Raw genomic sequence first — 18,164 nt, forward strand, 5'->3', positions numbered from 1 at the left:
ATAACATTAGGTGTAAAGTGTTTTATTATTATTATTATTATTGAAATGTTTGCTTTTCTTTTGAGGAAAATAGACCTTTCATGAATGGAGACACGTGACCAAACACGATGACGTCTGGCTTTGGTACAAGAAAGCAATCAACAAGGAGCGCACGAGCTGATATCTGGAAATCGCTTCTTTTTTGTTTGTTGCTAAAACCAAATAAATATGTATTTGTAATGCTCACTCCTCCTCACCGCGGTTTGAGAAGAGGAGTTTGGCAGCTCTGACTTCAGGGAGCTGCATCGTTTTACATTCAGGTGAGTCTGGAGAGCGAAGCGACTCGCTGTTGTTGTGCTGAGTGTGCAGAGATGTATTAGCACAGTTAGCTCGTCAAGCTAACCACATTAGCTCCCACAAACGGTTTTCAAACTAAAGCGTCCGCTGCACTCGACCGCTTAAAACACGCGTTTGTGCTCTTACTAGGAGGTTTATTTTGAAAGTTCAAACCTGGTACGTTATATAGTGGTTTAGCAGGACGAGGTTGTGCTCTTACTATGCAGGGCTAATCTTTTGTACGCTCGTAAAATGCGAATAAGAGAAAAAAACATTCAGATTTTAGTGCTCGTGGAGCGGGATTTGCCATCCGTTTCGCACCTGGTGGCCAATTCCCATCCCGCGAAGAATGGCACGGTGCCACAGTTGTAATGTGCAGACAGAGGCACGGGGATTTCCTCGCTTGCTCGCATCGCATTGCTTGCTTGCTTGTTTTTGTAGGCGGGGAGTTGTTTGCCACTTTCACACGAGCGGGGCGCCGAGGGGTTGAGTCGCGGAATGTCAGGAGCGCGTAGCCAGCGTGTAACCTGTGCAGGTTCCCCTTTGCCATAATTAGTTTGCTCTTGTGTTATTACGCCCGGTGTGCTTTGCTTGCCCACCGTGTCTGAGCGCCTCTCTGTGGGGTTTGTCAACTCATGCGCTTCTCGCTGGTCAAACCTGCTGCTTCATCACCTCGTTGTGCGAAGGAACGAGCGGCAGCCGAGCCAGCCAGCGGTGTTGCCAGATCAGGTTGGTTGCAGTGTCCTTTTGTGACATTTTTGGTCAGACGCGAACGCGATTACTAGAAATCGCAGCATGATGATGTCGCTTTTGTATGTGCATGAATTTGATCTTCCAGGAAATCGCTTCCACACCATCCTTTTCGTATTGAATTGCTTCACCTGGAGTGATCTTAATTCATTTCACTATTATTTGAAATGATCGTCAAATCAGACCCTTTTTCGTCCCTCATCAATATTGTTTCATTTTAAAATCCCAACTAGGAGGCGAGATATTTTTATCATGCTGAATCATCACAATGATGTATTTAGGCGCTCTCTTAGTCAGAATCCACCCCGAAATATGGCACCACCGGACAAAGGTCTCCTCGCCAGATGAGTGTCGATGATTATCACCGAGCCCGTCGTTATTAGTAGGAGACGGATGGAGATCTGGTTGCTGATCTCTCATCTTTCCTCAAGCCATCAGCATCAAGTGATGACCCATCAGGCAATTTATCAATAGCCTCATCGACATTCCGCTGAGAATGTGGCTTTTTATTGCAGCGCTGTCATGATGTACATCAACAAACAGATTTACACTAAATGCTTAGGTGTCAACCGCGATGTCAAAACCATTTATTTTTAATTGCACAATAAGCAGATATTGTGTGTTTTAGTATTTTAATCAAGTGCCGTTTTAATATTGGGTCATATCTAATTGTTGTATGATTAAAAAAAATAAAATACAAAAACACCACCTGAAAATTAGCATTTAAATTTATATTTTAATGTTGAATGAGGCATGATGTGAATCATATCTTTTAAGATTAACCTTCCTTATGATTTATTTTAAAGTCTTGCAGCTCTTAATTACTTTAATTTTGGGATGACAGCTGCTCTTGTTTCCCTGAGTGTGACATGATGAAATTTGCTGCCTATTAGAGCTTATAGAGGGCTTGCAGGTAATGAATTATCCATGGATAGTCTCTGTGCAATTTGAAAAGTCACCTTGGAAACTGTTGAGCACACATAGCCAGGGCTAAAACACATAGAAGTTGCCCATTCTTGCACAGATATCCCAACTTATTTCATCATCTCTGTTCATGCAAGAGAGGGGGAGCGCATTGAAGTGTGTTTAGCAGACAGGGCAATCGTACATCAGAAGCTTGGCTTTGCAATAAAGCGTAATGCACATTGCCCTGCCTCTCTCTGCAGGTAACGAGGAAAGATGATGGTCCATATAAGCGTCGGACGGAGGCAGAGAATGGCGGAGATGAGCTCTTAGATTTATCTCCTCTTTCATTGAGGTGGTGAGGATAAAATAAAGCTAGGTATTGTAGAGGTGAACTGAGTGCACAACTCATACCCAGTGGCGTTACTTGTAGTGGGCAGGCGGCGGAGGGTGGAAGAGGATATGTGAGGTTGATGAAACACGAAGCAAGACTTAGCTGTGCACAGAGGTCTGGCCACCAACACCACTGTACAGCCAACTCAGCTGCGCTTTGGGAGTCGTTACGCCTATTCAGGACAATTATTAGCCTCCAGAAAGGAACACAAATGCAGGATTTGTCCACAAAAGTGCTGCTTAAGCTGCACAGGGAAATAGAAATGCCTTGGAGGAAGGAAGGGAAAAGATCAATATTTTTTTTTCAGCCCTCTCCTTTTGGAATAGGGAGGGAATGTTGGTGATGAAACCTCTTGCAAGTGTGCTGCGGATTAGGATTGCTAAGCATTGCGATATGCCCCCCTTCACTCCTCAAAGTAATACTTTCATCCAGATAGAGTCAAAAAAGTGTGTTTGATGGATTTCTTGGAGCTTGACTTAGACATGCTGTGTTCATTAGGGCTCTCTGTTTACTCAGAATTTAGTGCAGTAAACGTGATGAGCATAAGTGCGCGTCTTTCTCATGGCTAACCTTTCATTCTTTATCTTGACTAAATTCTGTGCGGAACAGATCAGCTTTAAACTCTTATAGGGAAGCAAGTGATTTAAAAAACAATCCCTGTAGTGCTGTAAAAATAAAGTCAAGATAAAACTAGTGAAAGGCTCAGAGTTAGTCTTCCTTGCTTTTTTTCAAGTACTTAAAAAGGCATAACTAGGACTGTTTCTAGTAGATGTCTTACTTTCTGAGAAGCTTTAGAATGGTAGGAGCTTGTTTTAAAGCTACCACATTATGAAGATACATTGGAGAATTGTGAGAACTACAAACTGCTAGTGTTCATTGGATTTAGAATTACACTTATCACACTTTTCCTGGCCAGTACTGATTAGATTTTTTTTAAGGACTGACATAACAATTAAAATTTTGACTGATTACTTTTTGTCTGTTTTTCTAAGGATCTTTGCACATAAAACACAAACGTGCTGCAGCTTCTTTTTACGTTCTAACAGTAACGAAGGAATTTCAAAATTTTCCCTATGTATGCATCAACTCAGATATTCCAAAGAAAATAATTTTTTTAAAAGAAATACTCAACCACTTGCTATTGGGTTCCTTTTATGGGCTAAAAATTATGCTTCCTAATGCTGTTTTTGGGAGCGTTAAAAATATGTGCAGTCATCTTTTGAATGATTCAGTAAGGAACATGTAAGACAATTTTGGTAGATCATGCTTGGTTTAACAAATAAATGTTTTCAAAATTCAAAAATTATCCTAAAGTAAGATATTTAGAATTTTTCAAATAAATTCGTTTCAATATCAGGTTTTACTTAGGGAGAATCACATGGATGTAACTAATCTCCTGTGTTTGTGTTGTATTTTTTTCTGTAGAAATTCAGCTCTTTGAATCAGTTTGAATAAAAAAAACTATAGGAGAAAAAGTGACTTGTCTTTATACCTTTATATTTTGTGAAGTTTTCATTATTGAAATGTTACTAATAAATCTGGTCTGCATTTGTGCTTCAAAAGGTTACGATGTCAGGTCAATACAATATATTCTCAAAAACGCCAGTGCTACAGTAAGCAGCAAGGTTTGTCTGTATACCGTTGTTGGTTGCCCTCAACCTTTATTTCCTCTGCCAGAGTATCACAATATATTCTCTTCCTGTTTAAGCAAGTCCTCCAGGCAGATACAGTTGAAGGTCCAGAGTCTCTTCTCCTAGCCTGCTGCTTGTACTGACGGAGCAGCTCGGAGAGTAAATAGTGGCGGCCGAGACTGAAAATAGATTCTGTAAGACTAGAAAACATCGGAGAGCACAAACTAGTCCTTTTAAATAAACCTCATTTTATGAGCGACTTTAAAAAAAATGCAATAACGTCCCTGAGGGCAGTGATTCATGTTTTCACTTTAAACCAACATGAACTGGATGCAGAAGTTGAGATAATGTGCCGCATGCTTTTTTTTTTTTTTCAAATTCCGTGGATGGTGGTAGCTTCTTTGTTTATTTTTATTTTTTTTCTTGTTTGTGATCCAATCAACATAAATTACCTTATTATAACAAGGAAAAACACATAATAGGAACAATTCTGGCAAATTCTTATTCTTTTAGCTGCACTGTTGAGGGGTCGCCACAACACATCCTCCACTTCCATCTGAACTCGCCTGCAGCACACTCCTCTGTCACACCAATCTTTGGATATTCTTCTTCACTACACCCATGCACCTTTTTTATGTGGTTTTTCTCTTCTCCTTTTCCATGGCAGCTTCATATTCAACACCTTTTCACCAAGATATCCACTAACCTGCCTCCACAAATGTTCAAGCCATGTCTGCCTTGCTTCTCTGACTTTGTGTCAGAAGCTGTCAACCTGAGCTGTACCCCTGATGTACTCGGTTACAGTTCTGGCAAATATATATATTTTTTAGCTGATTTTATTTCCTAAATTATCAAACTTTTGGAATCATATGAAAGGGAAATAATCATAGAAGACAATGGGATTCACAAGAAATTGGACAAAACAATTTTTCTTTATAGAATTTGTATTTTAAAGACTAATCTTCTCACGTAAAGTTTCAATATTTTACTACTCATATCTATAAATTTATTTTAATTAATATTAAAACCTGTTTATAACTCACCCAAACAACACACTAAACAGCATATATTTCAATTTACTTGCTAAAGAAAAAAAGTGAATTGAAATAATTCTGGAAATGTTATGTTTCCTGTGCATTTGATCTGAAAGCATTGAATGTTGAAATATATAATCAGGTATGATTTTTTAAAACTGATTTAAATGTTTTTTTTATTTGTACATTTTTATTTTATTTTTAGACATCAACCTAATATTTTTATACCAATTGTACACAAAGTCTATATTAGTTCAGCTTTTTAACATATAAGCTATCAAAGCTAGTTGCCCATGTTTTGCAGGCATTGGGATGAACAGGCAACAGGTGAAGGTGTCAGTACTTTTGTAGGCTGTGGGGACATAAAACCTTTTAAGAAGAGCTTGATAATAAAGAAAATAAACAAACTAAATTATCGGCTAAGTTTCCTTTCTCTGCTGGAGTTCAAATCAGTGCTGTTTACAGAGGATCTAAACTGGCAGCCACTCTAAAGCCTGTCACAATAATTACACAGTCATATTATTGTCATCATTTGTAACAGTTGTCTGTTTAATGTTTGTTACTGTATAGCAGTACTGCAGTTGTAGCAGACAATTGAGCAGAGACTGGCAAATAATCTAGTAAAATGTTTGACAAGCCGTCCACTGGCCCTTCATTTTGAGATGTTATGTCAACAACACATATCACATAAAAATTTGATTAGTTTTATTTTTAGAGCCTTTGCTGTACAAAATAACATAGATGAGTATTTCCCTTTTACTACAAGCAGATCACATTTCCACTCTGAAAGCTACTGAATGATTTCCCTCCTTGCTGTTTTTGTCAGTCTTATTTCACGCTCTGAATACTTAGTAGTTAATGGCTTCCCACCTCTCTTCCCATCGTACCTTACTGTTGCTCAGATGCACTCGTACACAGTTTCCCCATCCTTAAGTTTGCACCACTCAGCCCATATCTCTCCTCCAGAGCGATCAGAGGAGTCTGATTTTTAATTTGCAGTTAAATGCCTCCCGACACATGCAGCTTGCTTGATAATTGACTTAGCTCAGCTGACAGGAGAAATGATTAGATCTGAGTTTCTGGGTGATCTTTTTGAATCTGAATTAGAAGGGAGGTGTTGAAAGTAGGGCGTCTGTTCAGGCGCAATGAGTTCTTGAGCTGGGGTGCTTGTGGCGTACGGCTTCAAAATGCTGGCTGATTACATTAAATCATCTCAACTCTGTATGAACAATCGAATAAGACGGCAAATGAAGTTGAGATGCAAGATTGACTCAGTGAGAAAAGGCTAGTATAGCTTTTTAATTTTCTTTGCCAGCCTGTTAATGTAATTTAGGTAATCAACATTGGCCTTTTTTATGTTAATAAAAACAAAGTGGAAAGCTTGATAAGCAGTAAAATTATCGACTTCGAATCAACAGTTGTCTTTACGGGGTTTGATTTGGAATGACAAAAAGCTGAAAATATTGATTTGTTTACGTTAGGCTGACTCAAAAGTAAAAAAATAAAAATAAATATTGTCCAAGCATTGGTAGGTGAAAATATATATAAATTTTTTTTTATTATTCTTTATGCACCACTAATTTTTACTTTTATTTAAATAATCAAATACATTTTATTTTGAGGGTTTTGTTTTTACTCTGTTGGCTAACAATGAATGACAATATTTGTGCCTACTTTTCTAGCGGGGGAAATAAACTCTCACTGTATGTACATTTTGAGAATAAATATATAACAATCAAACAACTTTTGTTAATAAAAATAAAAGGCAATCAGCGGCCATCTAAGGGGGCCAACACACAGAGCTGGATCTTTGAAAAGAAATAGATTTCCTGTCAGCACTTTCTCTGGCATCTACTTAGTTGCGCTTTTAAACTGTGGCATCAATTTTAATAAAAACATTCCAATGTTTTTAAGCTGTACAGTTTTATAACTTTTCTCATCATGCATCTCCAGTGTCTAGTTTTATTTAACTTATTTTCCAGCTGCTATAAACAAGTGTTTAGAAGCTGCTTTGCAAGAATTGATTATGGCATTTTTTTATATGTATACACTTGTGTGGTTTTAGTTTTCTGTCTCTTTGCAAATACCTTTTGTATTAGACGATGTGAAATCCACTACCTTGGCGGAGCAAATCTTGTATCCTGTTAGTCCTTCCCAGCTTTGTTTAGTATTCAGGCAGCAGGCTCTGTCGTAATCTGAATTCTGAGGCAGGTTTCAGGGGTTTTTGTTTGCTCTTATGGCCCTGATAATCTCGTTACACTGCTGTCAAGTGGAGATGGCTCTCCCTGCAGCCCCGAACCACCATGCGTGCCACCTCCAGTCCCCAGAAATATAACCTCCGCCCAGCCCCCACCAGCCTGCCGCCATTTTGAGACAGTTGTTGATAGAAGGGCCTTGGATGTATCCTTGAAGAATCACCTCCTGAGTATTTCTGTTCTGCTTCCAAACCCCTGGTACACCCCACCACCATCCCCCTCCCATTTCAGGCTGTAAACGACAGTGATAAATATTCACCATCGGGACACAGTGCACGGGAGCCTTGGCTCTGGATCCCCATCAACAAAAAGTCCCCCAGCTAACGGTGTTCATCCTTGGCATCCTCCCGAGAAATCCTGTAACGAGATCTTTAAGGCAGGCCGCTGGCTTACAGCCAAATCTATCATGTTACATCAGCCTTTATAAGAGCAGATTTTTCTATGTATTTTTTATTATCATTCTTGAATATGAACCTGAGCTTACCTTTGTAGATTTGGATGAACAGACACTGCTTCTGATGGTCGGCTGGCCTGCTCTTATTGTGTTGGCTCAACTTCACAACTTCTAATTGGCACCTTGGTTTTGGTCCTTGCTGAGATCAGTATTTTTTTTTTTAACTCAACCTGCTCTACTCAGGCACCTCTAAATGTGCCGACCACGCATTTCACACAAGGCTTTTTCGTCTCTCTTTCTTTTCATCTCGTCCTCTCTTTTTCTCGCTCTCGCTCTGCCTCTCTGTCTGTCTCTCACCATTCCTTTTCTGTGGGTGACCACACTCAGCATTTTTCTATTTCCTGTGGGTGTGATGTCTCTCCTCCACAAGCAATCAGCCCTGATTTGTCAGCGTTCTTCCAGGCGATTCATAAAAATTCAGCAGGCATCCACAAAAGACGTCTGCGTCCCCACCTGCAATGCCCCCTGCTCTCCGAGCTGCAGATCTCACCTACTGCTCCGATGGCTAGATGCTCACTAAAGGCCTGGAATTTTTAATGCGAGGCAATATGCTGCAGGACTTTTTGTTTTTGTTTGAATTATTGAATTTAAAGCCATCCTGTCGCTATCAAATAACTCACTGGAGCACCTCTGACATCCCCTTGTCATTTCTGCAGAAAATTGTAGGTGTGTTTTCCTCTCCCTGGCTTCTCTATTTGTGTGGATGCCTCTTTGTCTCTGTGAGGTATGACATGCCCGGCAGTGGAAGGGAGCAGCTGTGCATTGGACCTTGTCTGTGTTGTTCTGCCATGCCCTGTCATAGCTAGCCGTCTGTTGGCAGCAGCCTGTGCTGGAGGCTTGCAGCCTGGACACAATCTTTCCTTGGTGTCATATGGTGAGCTTTCAGAATGCCAAGCCATGCCTTCGCACAGCTGTGTGACAGAACGTGTATCTTTAATAGGCACGGTAGCATGATATTCCCACTTTATAACCTTGGGTAAAAAAAAAAAATAAAGCACCATATATTGTGTTGTTTACAGCCCAAAAAAAAAGTAACTCAGAAAATGATACTTACTCCTACTAAAAATGCTGATTTGTTATCACTGTTATAATAGTGTTTATTAGAATATTTTATCAGGCAGATGTACAGTAGTTACCTTGCACTTTCTGTCACTGCAAACTTGTAACGTGTTATAACCATTTTTAAAATCCTTTTTCATACTTGTAATTTATGTACAATATGATTTATATGTGAAAAAATATGAACAAAATTGATACATTTTGTGATGATTCTATCACTAAATTAACTTTTCTATAGTAACTGTGGAATTATTTGTGCTATCTTCTCAGTATGCTGCTTTATGGAGTTGTTTCTTATGTATTATCTTATATGATCCATTTTGTTATTTTTTTAGAATCTGAAAGATGAGGTAAACAAATGTATTACACAGAGCCCTACTTGTCAATCGTTGATTTAAAGAGTGTAACTTTATGTGGTGGGTGGTGTGCCTTTAGTTTCCTTAAATATTTTGTTAATTCTGAACAAAAATATTTTCAAACAACGAAATTCCTCTTTATTATAAGTGAGAGAAAACTCTTCTTTAAGTCATCTGACTCGCATTGAACAGCAACAGGTAGGGGAGGGGCTGTACTGTGTGACTGTGATTTATAAGGCAGAAGAAAGTCCTCTTCATTCAAACACTTTCTGTAACATCTTATTAAAGTGGAAAATGTTAGCAGTTTTTAAACCTAGCTACCAGACATTGCTAGCAATCATTTTTCTACTTGATTTTGCTATTTATTAAGTACCTTGCATTTCGTTCCTAAACATGTCAAACAACTCCTACAATTTTTAGTTTATAAATGCATCAACCTATATCGTGTATTGTTCTGCCCTGTTTTCAGTTTATTAAAAATAAGAAAAATGGCAGGGACGCAATTTAAGATGCATAATGAAGATAATCTTATTCTTGGAACAAAATAGTTACTAAAATAAAATTAGAAGAAAAGAAATTTATCAGATTTTATTCATCAAAAAAAAATAATAAAAAGGAGGAAATTGGTATTGGTTGTGAAAAGCCTGATCAGTGCAGCCGTAGCTCTTCCTTTTTTTTCGCTCTTATCCTAACAGCTATTAGCCTCATGCTTTCCTGTCTGTTTGTCCATTATCTGTGCATCATCAGACAGACCATTATCCCATTATGCTTTGCATCTGTGGTCCAAATGCTTACTGGAAATGAGTCACTGCAAAGGCCTGTAAAAAGTAGGTGTTACTATCAGACGACTATTCATAGCCAGCCCATCAGGGATGAAAACACCACATTTAAAAAGTCCACTGAAGGCGGGGCGGGATGCAACCACATTACAGCGGAACACTGCTGGTTTTAAGAGGACTTCATCTTTAGAGTGAAAAGCATAAAAAAATTCCAGTCACAATCTGACCCCATGTTATGTCCCCAGTCTGTGCGGTCGTGTCGTATTCAGGTCATTTTTAACAAGAGTCTGTCTCTCCCTGTTTGGCTCAGGTGACCGGTCCACCTGTAGCTCCCCTTTTGTTGCCATGGTAATCTCCTGGCCTTCTTATAGTCCACTTCAGAGCTGCGACTCATCTGTTTTTTCCTTGTCTTACCTCACTGAGCTTTCTCCACACATCATACGTGACTGGCTTAATGTGCTTGGAGGCCAAAAACACTCACTTGCGTGCACACACCATCACACACAGTAGCTGTAGCTCTTTGTGCTTTGTTTGGTGTGATGCTGTCTAAAAAAAAAAAAAAAAAAAGAAATCCAGCATGTGTTTGTTTATGTAGTAACACTGCTGGCTGTGTAAATCAGCTTACAGAGGCAGTGTGCTGGGTGGGCAGACTGTGGTGGGTGTCGCTGACACAGCATTTATTGCATGCAGAGCAAAACTCACAGAGTCACAGCTCTGTGTGTGTGTGCGTTTTTGTGTCTTGTCTTATGATGGAGCTCACCCGACAGACAGCATTCGACCTTCTGTCTTTACACCCCTTGGTTACATTTCTCACTCACAAAGCTTCCCTGGGTGTTCCCTCTGTACTGACACAACAAAAATTAAACTGCATTGCAGCCTGGTTATTCTGGGCTCTGCACTAGTTACGTCCCCTTTATTGATTTGTGGGATTATAGCGGAGCTGATTCCAAGACAGGTGCGACTGTCTAGACTGGGTAGCTCGCTGCCCTGTGTACCTGAGAGAAGGAACTCTGTTTTCCTAGATATTGCAAAGTGCTGCCAGCCAGTTTAACAGCATCTTAAGTTCAACTCCCAATAATCCTTGTTGAAGACAAGAAGGTTTATCTACCTTCCTCTGAATTGCATGTCCTGTTTAAAATCAACCTGATTCATGTTTGAGGCAGACGCGGCGTCAAATTATTTGTTTGTTCTGACAGATGCATAAAGAGTTCTCATTCAACTCTCTTGGTATCACTGAGAAGGGTGTCTGAAGTCCTTGACCTACTTTATATTTTTGGGTCAAAGTCAGGCTGGAGCCTATTTGCCAGAAATATAATATTCTGCACTGAAATTAATTCGCTCTTTTGACAGCAATATTTTTTTTATTATTATGACTTTTCACAGAACAACCAGCAGTACAGGTGGAGGCTTCTCTTGTGGCATGAATACCATAAACAAAGGAAACAAGGCCTTAAAGGTAAAAAAATAATGTCTGATAAAAATGTTTTATTAGGATTGTGCCTAATTTGTGATTTTCATTTTTGGTGTTGACATTTTTTTTTTAAATTTATTTATTTTTTTTTCCATTTCAAAACGTAGTGCCTTTTAACTACGTAGAGTAATTTGTGTCCTTTTTGTATTTTTGCAGTGACACATTCGAAATGTACTTTTCAATAAACCATCATTGTAATTTTATTTTTTTTCTTCTATTATTCCCTGATGTTTAAATTTGATGTTTTATTTTCCACTAAGAAATGCTATTTTTTTATATGTACTAGAAGCCCATCAATCTTTATAAATAAGGCACAAATACAATAAAATTATCAGTCAAGGTTGCTATCAATTTTTGAAATGACCAGTTTTGGATTACACTTCCCTAACTACTGTTTGCATTTATGGGATGGAGGAGGAATCTAATAGCTTCTCTTATTTTCTCTGAAGTGAGTATTTCAAAGGAGGGCTGAACCTGGACAATGGCTAAAATTTTAAAAAATTGCTCTATATTTGTCATGCGTAATGAAGACTGAATTAAATAATTGAATACTTCTTTGCAAAAATATGTTGATACATGCTCACTGTTAAAAATTTCTGTCAAACTTTAAAATAGTATTTTTTTGTGTCCAACGGACACAGGTGGAGCACAAATGAAGGGACTTCCAAGGGTTACAAGTATAACGTTTCAGTTCTCAGGATGGTGGGTCACATTTTATTGTTCAGTTGCAATGTCTACTGTTGCCAGAAGATGATAAAATGTATATTTTCTGTTTATTATCAAATATGTCCTTGGAAAAGTTGTGTTCAGCTAATGATCTGATCATTGATACAATTGCTTATGTGGCCTTTTATTAAAAATGGAGAAAAATAATTGCCCACCCTCCATGATCTAATATTGTTACGTCGCCCACCTTGAGTTCTTATGATGACTTTATTAAACCAGTTTTGATGTCAGATAATTTATAATTGCTTTGCCTCTGCAGGTGAAGCGGGAGCCTGGGGAAAATGGTACCAGTCTAACGGACGATGAGCTGGTCACCATGTCGGTGCGCGAACTAAACCAGCATTTACGGGGGCTCTCTAAAGAAGAGATCCTGCAGCTAAAGCAGAGGCGACGCACCCTGAAGAACCGTGGCTATGCTGCAAGCTGCCGGGTGAAGCGGGTCACCCAGAAGGAGGAGCTGGAAAAGCAAAAAGCCCAGCTGCAACAGGAAGTGGACAAGCTGGCAACAGAGAATGCAAGCATGAAGGTGGAGCTGGATGCTCTGCGCTCAAAGTATGAAGCCCTCCAGAGCTTTGCCAGGACTGTGGCGCGCAGCCCCGTCACTACAGGAAGGGGACCCATGGCCTCTGTGATAGGGCCCCTCATCCCTGGTAAAGTAGCTGCCACCAGCGTCATCACCATCGTCAAATCCAAAACGGAGGCCAGGTCGTAGTAGCAGAACAGGCAGAGGGATGATTTTCACTTCTGAACTAGTCAGTGCATTTTAACATGGTCCAGGGTCTTCTGTGTTTTTTATTTTATTTTAAGTCATAAAATGCTTCTTGATTCACTCTGAGCAATACAACACAGCAGTCGTCCATTTTCTTTAATATAAGATGATATTGTTTGTCTTTATTTACCTCTAATTTCTTAATATTGACTCAATCAAATCTAACAATTCAAGGCCCTCTTGCTTGTTATTCTGCACTGACTTGATTAAGGATCAATAATGAAAGTCACTTTCTTGGTCTTAATGCTACAGAAGTCTTCAAAACAACTAACCCAAAACTAGCAATTTAAGTCCAACTTGTGATATTTCAGTTTGTTTTGTTTTGGTGTTAGGTGTCTCTCAGTGATGTAGGCATAAAACAATGCTGACAAACCTAGAGTTCGTTTCAGTTTATGCATCCGTGAAAGGCTTCAGTGAAGTTGTCATTATCGACATGACTGGTAGATGCAATAATATATGTATGCACTAAAAACACACATGGAAAAAAAAAAAAGAGATCTTGCGTATTTATCTTAGCGATATCGTTCCAGAGCTGAGTGCCATTCCAGTATGACAAGATTCCGCTACAATATCCGAAAACCTGAATGTTGATCCAGTGATACCCTCACGATTTGTGAGGACACTCATTTTGGTCATAGAGAAAATACGTCATTTTCTTTAAAAGATATCTCTCTCTATATAAATATTACTTTTTTTTTTTTAATTACTTCTTAACATGTCCGTCAAATATTTCCAAAAGAACGTCTTTACACAAGCTTTACTGTTTGAATTGTTAAAGTGTAGAAAACTTTGTCTATCACTGAGTTCTTGGTTTTTATTACTTGGTAGATCAAACTCCATTGTTTATAGAAATACAGAAAAAGAAAACTCATTAAAAAAAATCCTGTGACATCTCTTTTGCAATTGTACCGAAAGTGGCTTATTATTGAAGTCTGATAGCTTTTTTTCTAGTGACTAGGCGCGTACAGTGGGGTAGCGCGTAATGTGACGTATAAGTGGCAAGTTGGCGGTGTTGTTCACTGTATAGATGTCAACGCTGTGCTATTTAAAAAAAAAAAAAACTAATCTGTAGAGCTAAACTAGGTGGTGTGAACAAGGTCAGTTGTCTGTGTGCGTATTGGCATCTGTGATATCCTCTGCTTTCTCGGTGTTAGTTACCAATCATATTGTCATGAAGAGTTTACGTCAGCGAGCAGTGTAAGACAGATATCAATGAAATAGTCTGTGAATTTAAATGAAGCTTCAACTAAAAATATGCTGCACCTGATGTTGGAAACCTTCAAAATATGTCTTCTGTGACCTGAAAATAAAGAACTTTATTGTTGGGAAGATTTCATTAGTTTTCCAGCCACTTACTTGATGCTAACTACAGTTCCTTTCAGAAGTTTACATACACTCATTGACATGAAGGACATTAATTGGAATCTTTTAATGTATATTTTTCCATATTATTATTATTATTATTAATGGTAATTTTCCTTCCTCTGGGGTAAACTTACAATATAATATACAACTTTTATATTTTTTAAAACTAAAAATTGAATTGACAAATTCGTGTGCACCCCAAATACTATTTAATTAGATTTTCCTAAGCAAGGTGCCGACAAACCAAATACGTTTTGTAGCTACCAGCAGACTAGCATCATTCTGACTGAATATTTTACAACTATCTTTTGTAGAAATCATTGCGTTAATCTAAATTGCTTTTATTTCTTTCCTCAGCTTAACTTCTTGGACTCGTTATTGTGGCCCAGTAGCTCAATCTTTACGTTTCAGTCCACAGTGATGTTAGACTTGTTCCACTGTGAACAGTAACGCTGCTGCTGTCCTAGAATCTTCCACTTCATGATCAGCATAGAAACAACCATAGTTGTTTCTATGTTTTTTCTGGACATCTGAACTATTTTCTTCTGTAATCTGTGGGTAATGATTTGAGTAAAATAGTTTAAACATCTTCACAGTTTTGTGCTCCAACAGGACAATTAAACAAAACACACATTTTGACTGTGTGTAGATTTAAATATCTACAATAAATTGAAACTTTAAGCCCTGACTCGTATTTTTTGTTGCATAATTACCTTGGATAAATGCACAATTTAAAGCTCAAAATTTATGTGCCATTCTTGTCCTTCTTGCATATGTATAACTTCAACTGTAGATAGCAGAAATAAATGCATTATATTTAAAATATGCAGTTTCCTAAGCCTATATCTGGATAATCCACCAAATAAAAAGGCAGATCTTCCATAAATTGACCCGTGGGTCTTTAGATTAAAGGTGGCATGGTTCGACTGAGGGTTTGTATGTATGCACTAAGCTCCTGCTTGTTTTGCTCAGGACAAAACAGGCCACTAAAAATAAAACAAAGTTCTTGATAAGAAGCAAAGTGGCAACATGGATGGCAGCTCTGTTTTCTCTCCTTTTTATTTGATTTTTTTATTGTCATAAAGGGCTTCAATGCACACATAGAAAGAGACGGCATGAACATGTAGTTACAATCAAGAGCAGCTGCCAGCAGCGCTTCCCCCGTCCCGAGCGTCACACCGCCTGGTTGTGTAGGAGAACTGTCGCTGAAGCAGCTGTACACCTCAAGGTGAACGCAGTTGTTCAACGTCATTAACAGAACACACTTCATCCAGGGGTCGCCCTCACTGAGGTGTTAATCTACAGTCGCTCTCAAAACAAACATCTCAGCAAAACTCCACGTCTGAGATCTGGGTGCTGGTTACACTGTCTACGCGCACGTCGTCCTATCCTCTCTCTGTCAACATGCTTAGCTATCTGCGGTGACGGGTTAACTGTGGGAAAATATATTTGTGACTCTTGACATAGCCCAGTATCGATGTTGGCGTCCTTATTACCGTGGCCGTCTTGTGGAGTTGATCTTTTTTTGTGTCAAGTGTCTTTAAAAGGTGTTCAAGTGGCACTGTCAAGCAATCTTTGAATCTCCTCTCGAAGGCGACGACTCTTTATCACGCATACTGGTGTATAGTATGTAGCTGCAGTAGGTACTGATGATCGTTGTAAAAAAAGTGACCCTTAATATGCAACTCAGTGGAAAGATGTGGGAGAGATGTGTAAGGTTAAATTAATATCGTCAGAGTTGTTAGTCTGTTGTTTAACTGTTCTTGCTGCTTTGTTTTGCTTTTGTTTTTGCAAACTGTGTGTTGTTTTTCTGACGTTTTGCTTCCTGAGTAAGTGTATAAGCATTTGGCCCCTTTTTTGACCTAAAGGATTCCAGGGTTTCTGCGCTGTCTTGAAACGAACTTTTATCATTTTCCAAATTTGCCAAATATGGGGGGAAAGAAACCCCCCAAAAAACAGTTACCTAATTTATTTTTGAAAAAAATTCTCAACTAGTTAACTTAGATTTAACTTGCATCCTATGTGTTTGATTTGCCACATCACAATTTTTATTAAAGTTTTAGAGCGATTGTGTGAGAAAATCCTCTGGAAAACCACTCACCCTTCCTCCCCAAACTTATAATAATACTAATAGAATCTGTTTTCAACTCCAACAAATTGAATAAAGGTGTAAAAATGTACAAACGCCTCAATGAATCTGTGTTTATTGATGGGCAACTCTGTCCAAATTTGTCAAATCTGTCTCTTTAATTGCCCATTATGAACAATTGAAGAGATGCTTTTAATTTCCTCCTTCTCTCTCTGCTTGTTGGTCCTTTTCGATTTTTCTTTGACTTGTGATCAGTTATTGAACTGGACATATTGGCAATATACTTGTTTTAGGAACCTTATTGGTGTGTAGGAAAGCCACCAATAAGCATCTTGTGTTAACCTTAAGTTTAACACAAGATGCTAAACTTAAGGTGTCGTAGCCCGAGTCTGCTGACATTTTTTTTCCAATGAGAAATCTGCCATACCATCATATCTCCTTCACCAAAAGCTGTTCAGGACTTGGCAGGTTTGTCATGAACACAACTCAAAACTAAACTCTGCTGCTCAATTTCTTTTTCTTACAAATTTGGCATCATTTCAGGAAGATAAAACTCAACCAAGTTTTGTTTTTTTCTTTTTTGTAAGGAATTCAAACCTAAAAACCATGTGGTAGCCCTGGAATCCATAAAACATCCATCCTTATTCAGATTACGAATTTCTAAATTCAAGGTTAACTGGCTTAGACGTCATGGAATTACAGATGTTTGTGAAGTGGTTGCAACTATAGGATCTGTCCCAGGGGCTTAATGCAAAATCTGTTTTTGCGTTTTTTGTTTTAATTTATATATATTTGTATGCGTGTATGTAGGGGTGTGTGTGCGTGTGTGTCCTCCTCTGCTGCTACACCAGTCATTTATGCTCCTTATTTTCTGTTGCATCCTCCACAGCATTTTCTGTCCTCATTATGCGGCGTTTTTCTAATTGATCTCAACACTGTAATTTATTCTGCAGATGTAATTTTATAATTGATCATTGCTTGTTTTTCTTTGTAAGCAACATATGGAGAGGATAATAACAGCACTTGTGTGGCCGTTGAATTTATTAGCTCTCAAGATGTTGGGATTTTTTTAAAAAGTGGAGTTTGTAAAAGGTTGACTGTGCAGGGTTATATATTTTTTTCTCTCTTGCTCTGTGGAGTGGGTTTGTGTTTCAAACGGAATATAAGTGAGTAATACAAAGTTAATATTCTGTTGTTATTTTTCTGTATGGGTTGTAATAAAATATTGCAGTACTTTGTATGAAAACAGACAATAGTTAATTGTAACTATTTATAAATTAAATTATTGTACTTTTTTGCAATCTGTAGATAAGCACTATGTATTCCTATACAGTATCAGCTGTGGATTTAAATGTGATTCTCTGAGGTGTCTAAGTTATTGATGTATATATTGTATGTTTGTTGATACAGCTTTCTTTATTTTCTATAAGACCAATAAAATGTTTTGGAAAAGGACTTTATGCGTTGCTGTCATTCGGAGTTCTTGAAATTGGGTTTTGCATTATTCTGTGGCGTCATTGACCCAGTTTGATACTTGTAAAAATAAACTGACTGGGAAGGCTTTTGCCGTCCAGGGTTGGTTTCAGAAGACAGCGATCATTTAGATGGCACATTTTTTTTCGTTTTTCCTTTTTTTTTTTTTTTTTTTGCACGATCCAAAAAAAGCTGCTGGGCGACCCACTTTGACTAACCTCAGCGGACGTATTTTTGGCCCGACACGAGTAAAACATTAGAGTCATGAAGGATGTCTAGGTGTGCTTGTCCTAGATTAGGAGGAGTTGTGAGTTAGTCATCTTAGCTCCCTGTGGAGCTCC

General features: G+C 38.4%; 1 protein-coding gene across 1 annotated transcript; it reads left to right on the forward strand.

Annotated features, from left to right (window-relative positions):
• Positions 1-498: 498 nt before the first annotated feature.
• Positions 499-17,805, forward strand: LOC114160117 (transcription factor MafG-like). Its single transcript, XM_028042547.1, is given in 4 exon segments — positions 499-1,004; positions 1,007-1,044; positions 11,314-11,386; positions 12,387-17,805. Coding segments are annotated over 4 exon segments (618 nt in total). The 5' UTR covers positions 499-950; the 3' UTR covers positions 12,840-17,805.
• Positions 17,806-18,164: the final 359 nt, after the last annotated feature.

This window comes from Xiphophorus couchianus, chromosome 16 (assembly GCF_001444195.1).
Source record: "Xiphophorus couchianus chromosome 16, X_couchianus-1.0, whole genome shotgun sequence".
Classification (NCBI taxonomy): Eukaryota; Metazoa; Chordata; class Actinopteri; order Cyprinodontiformes; family Poeciliidae; genus Xiphophorus; species Xiphophorus couchianus.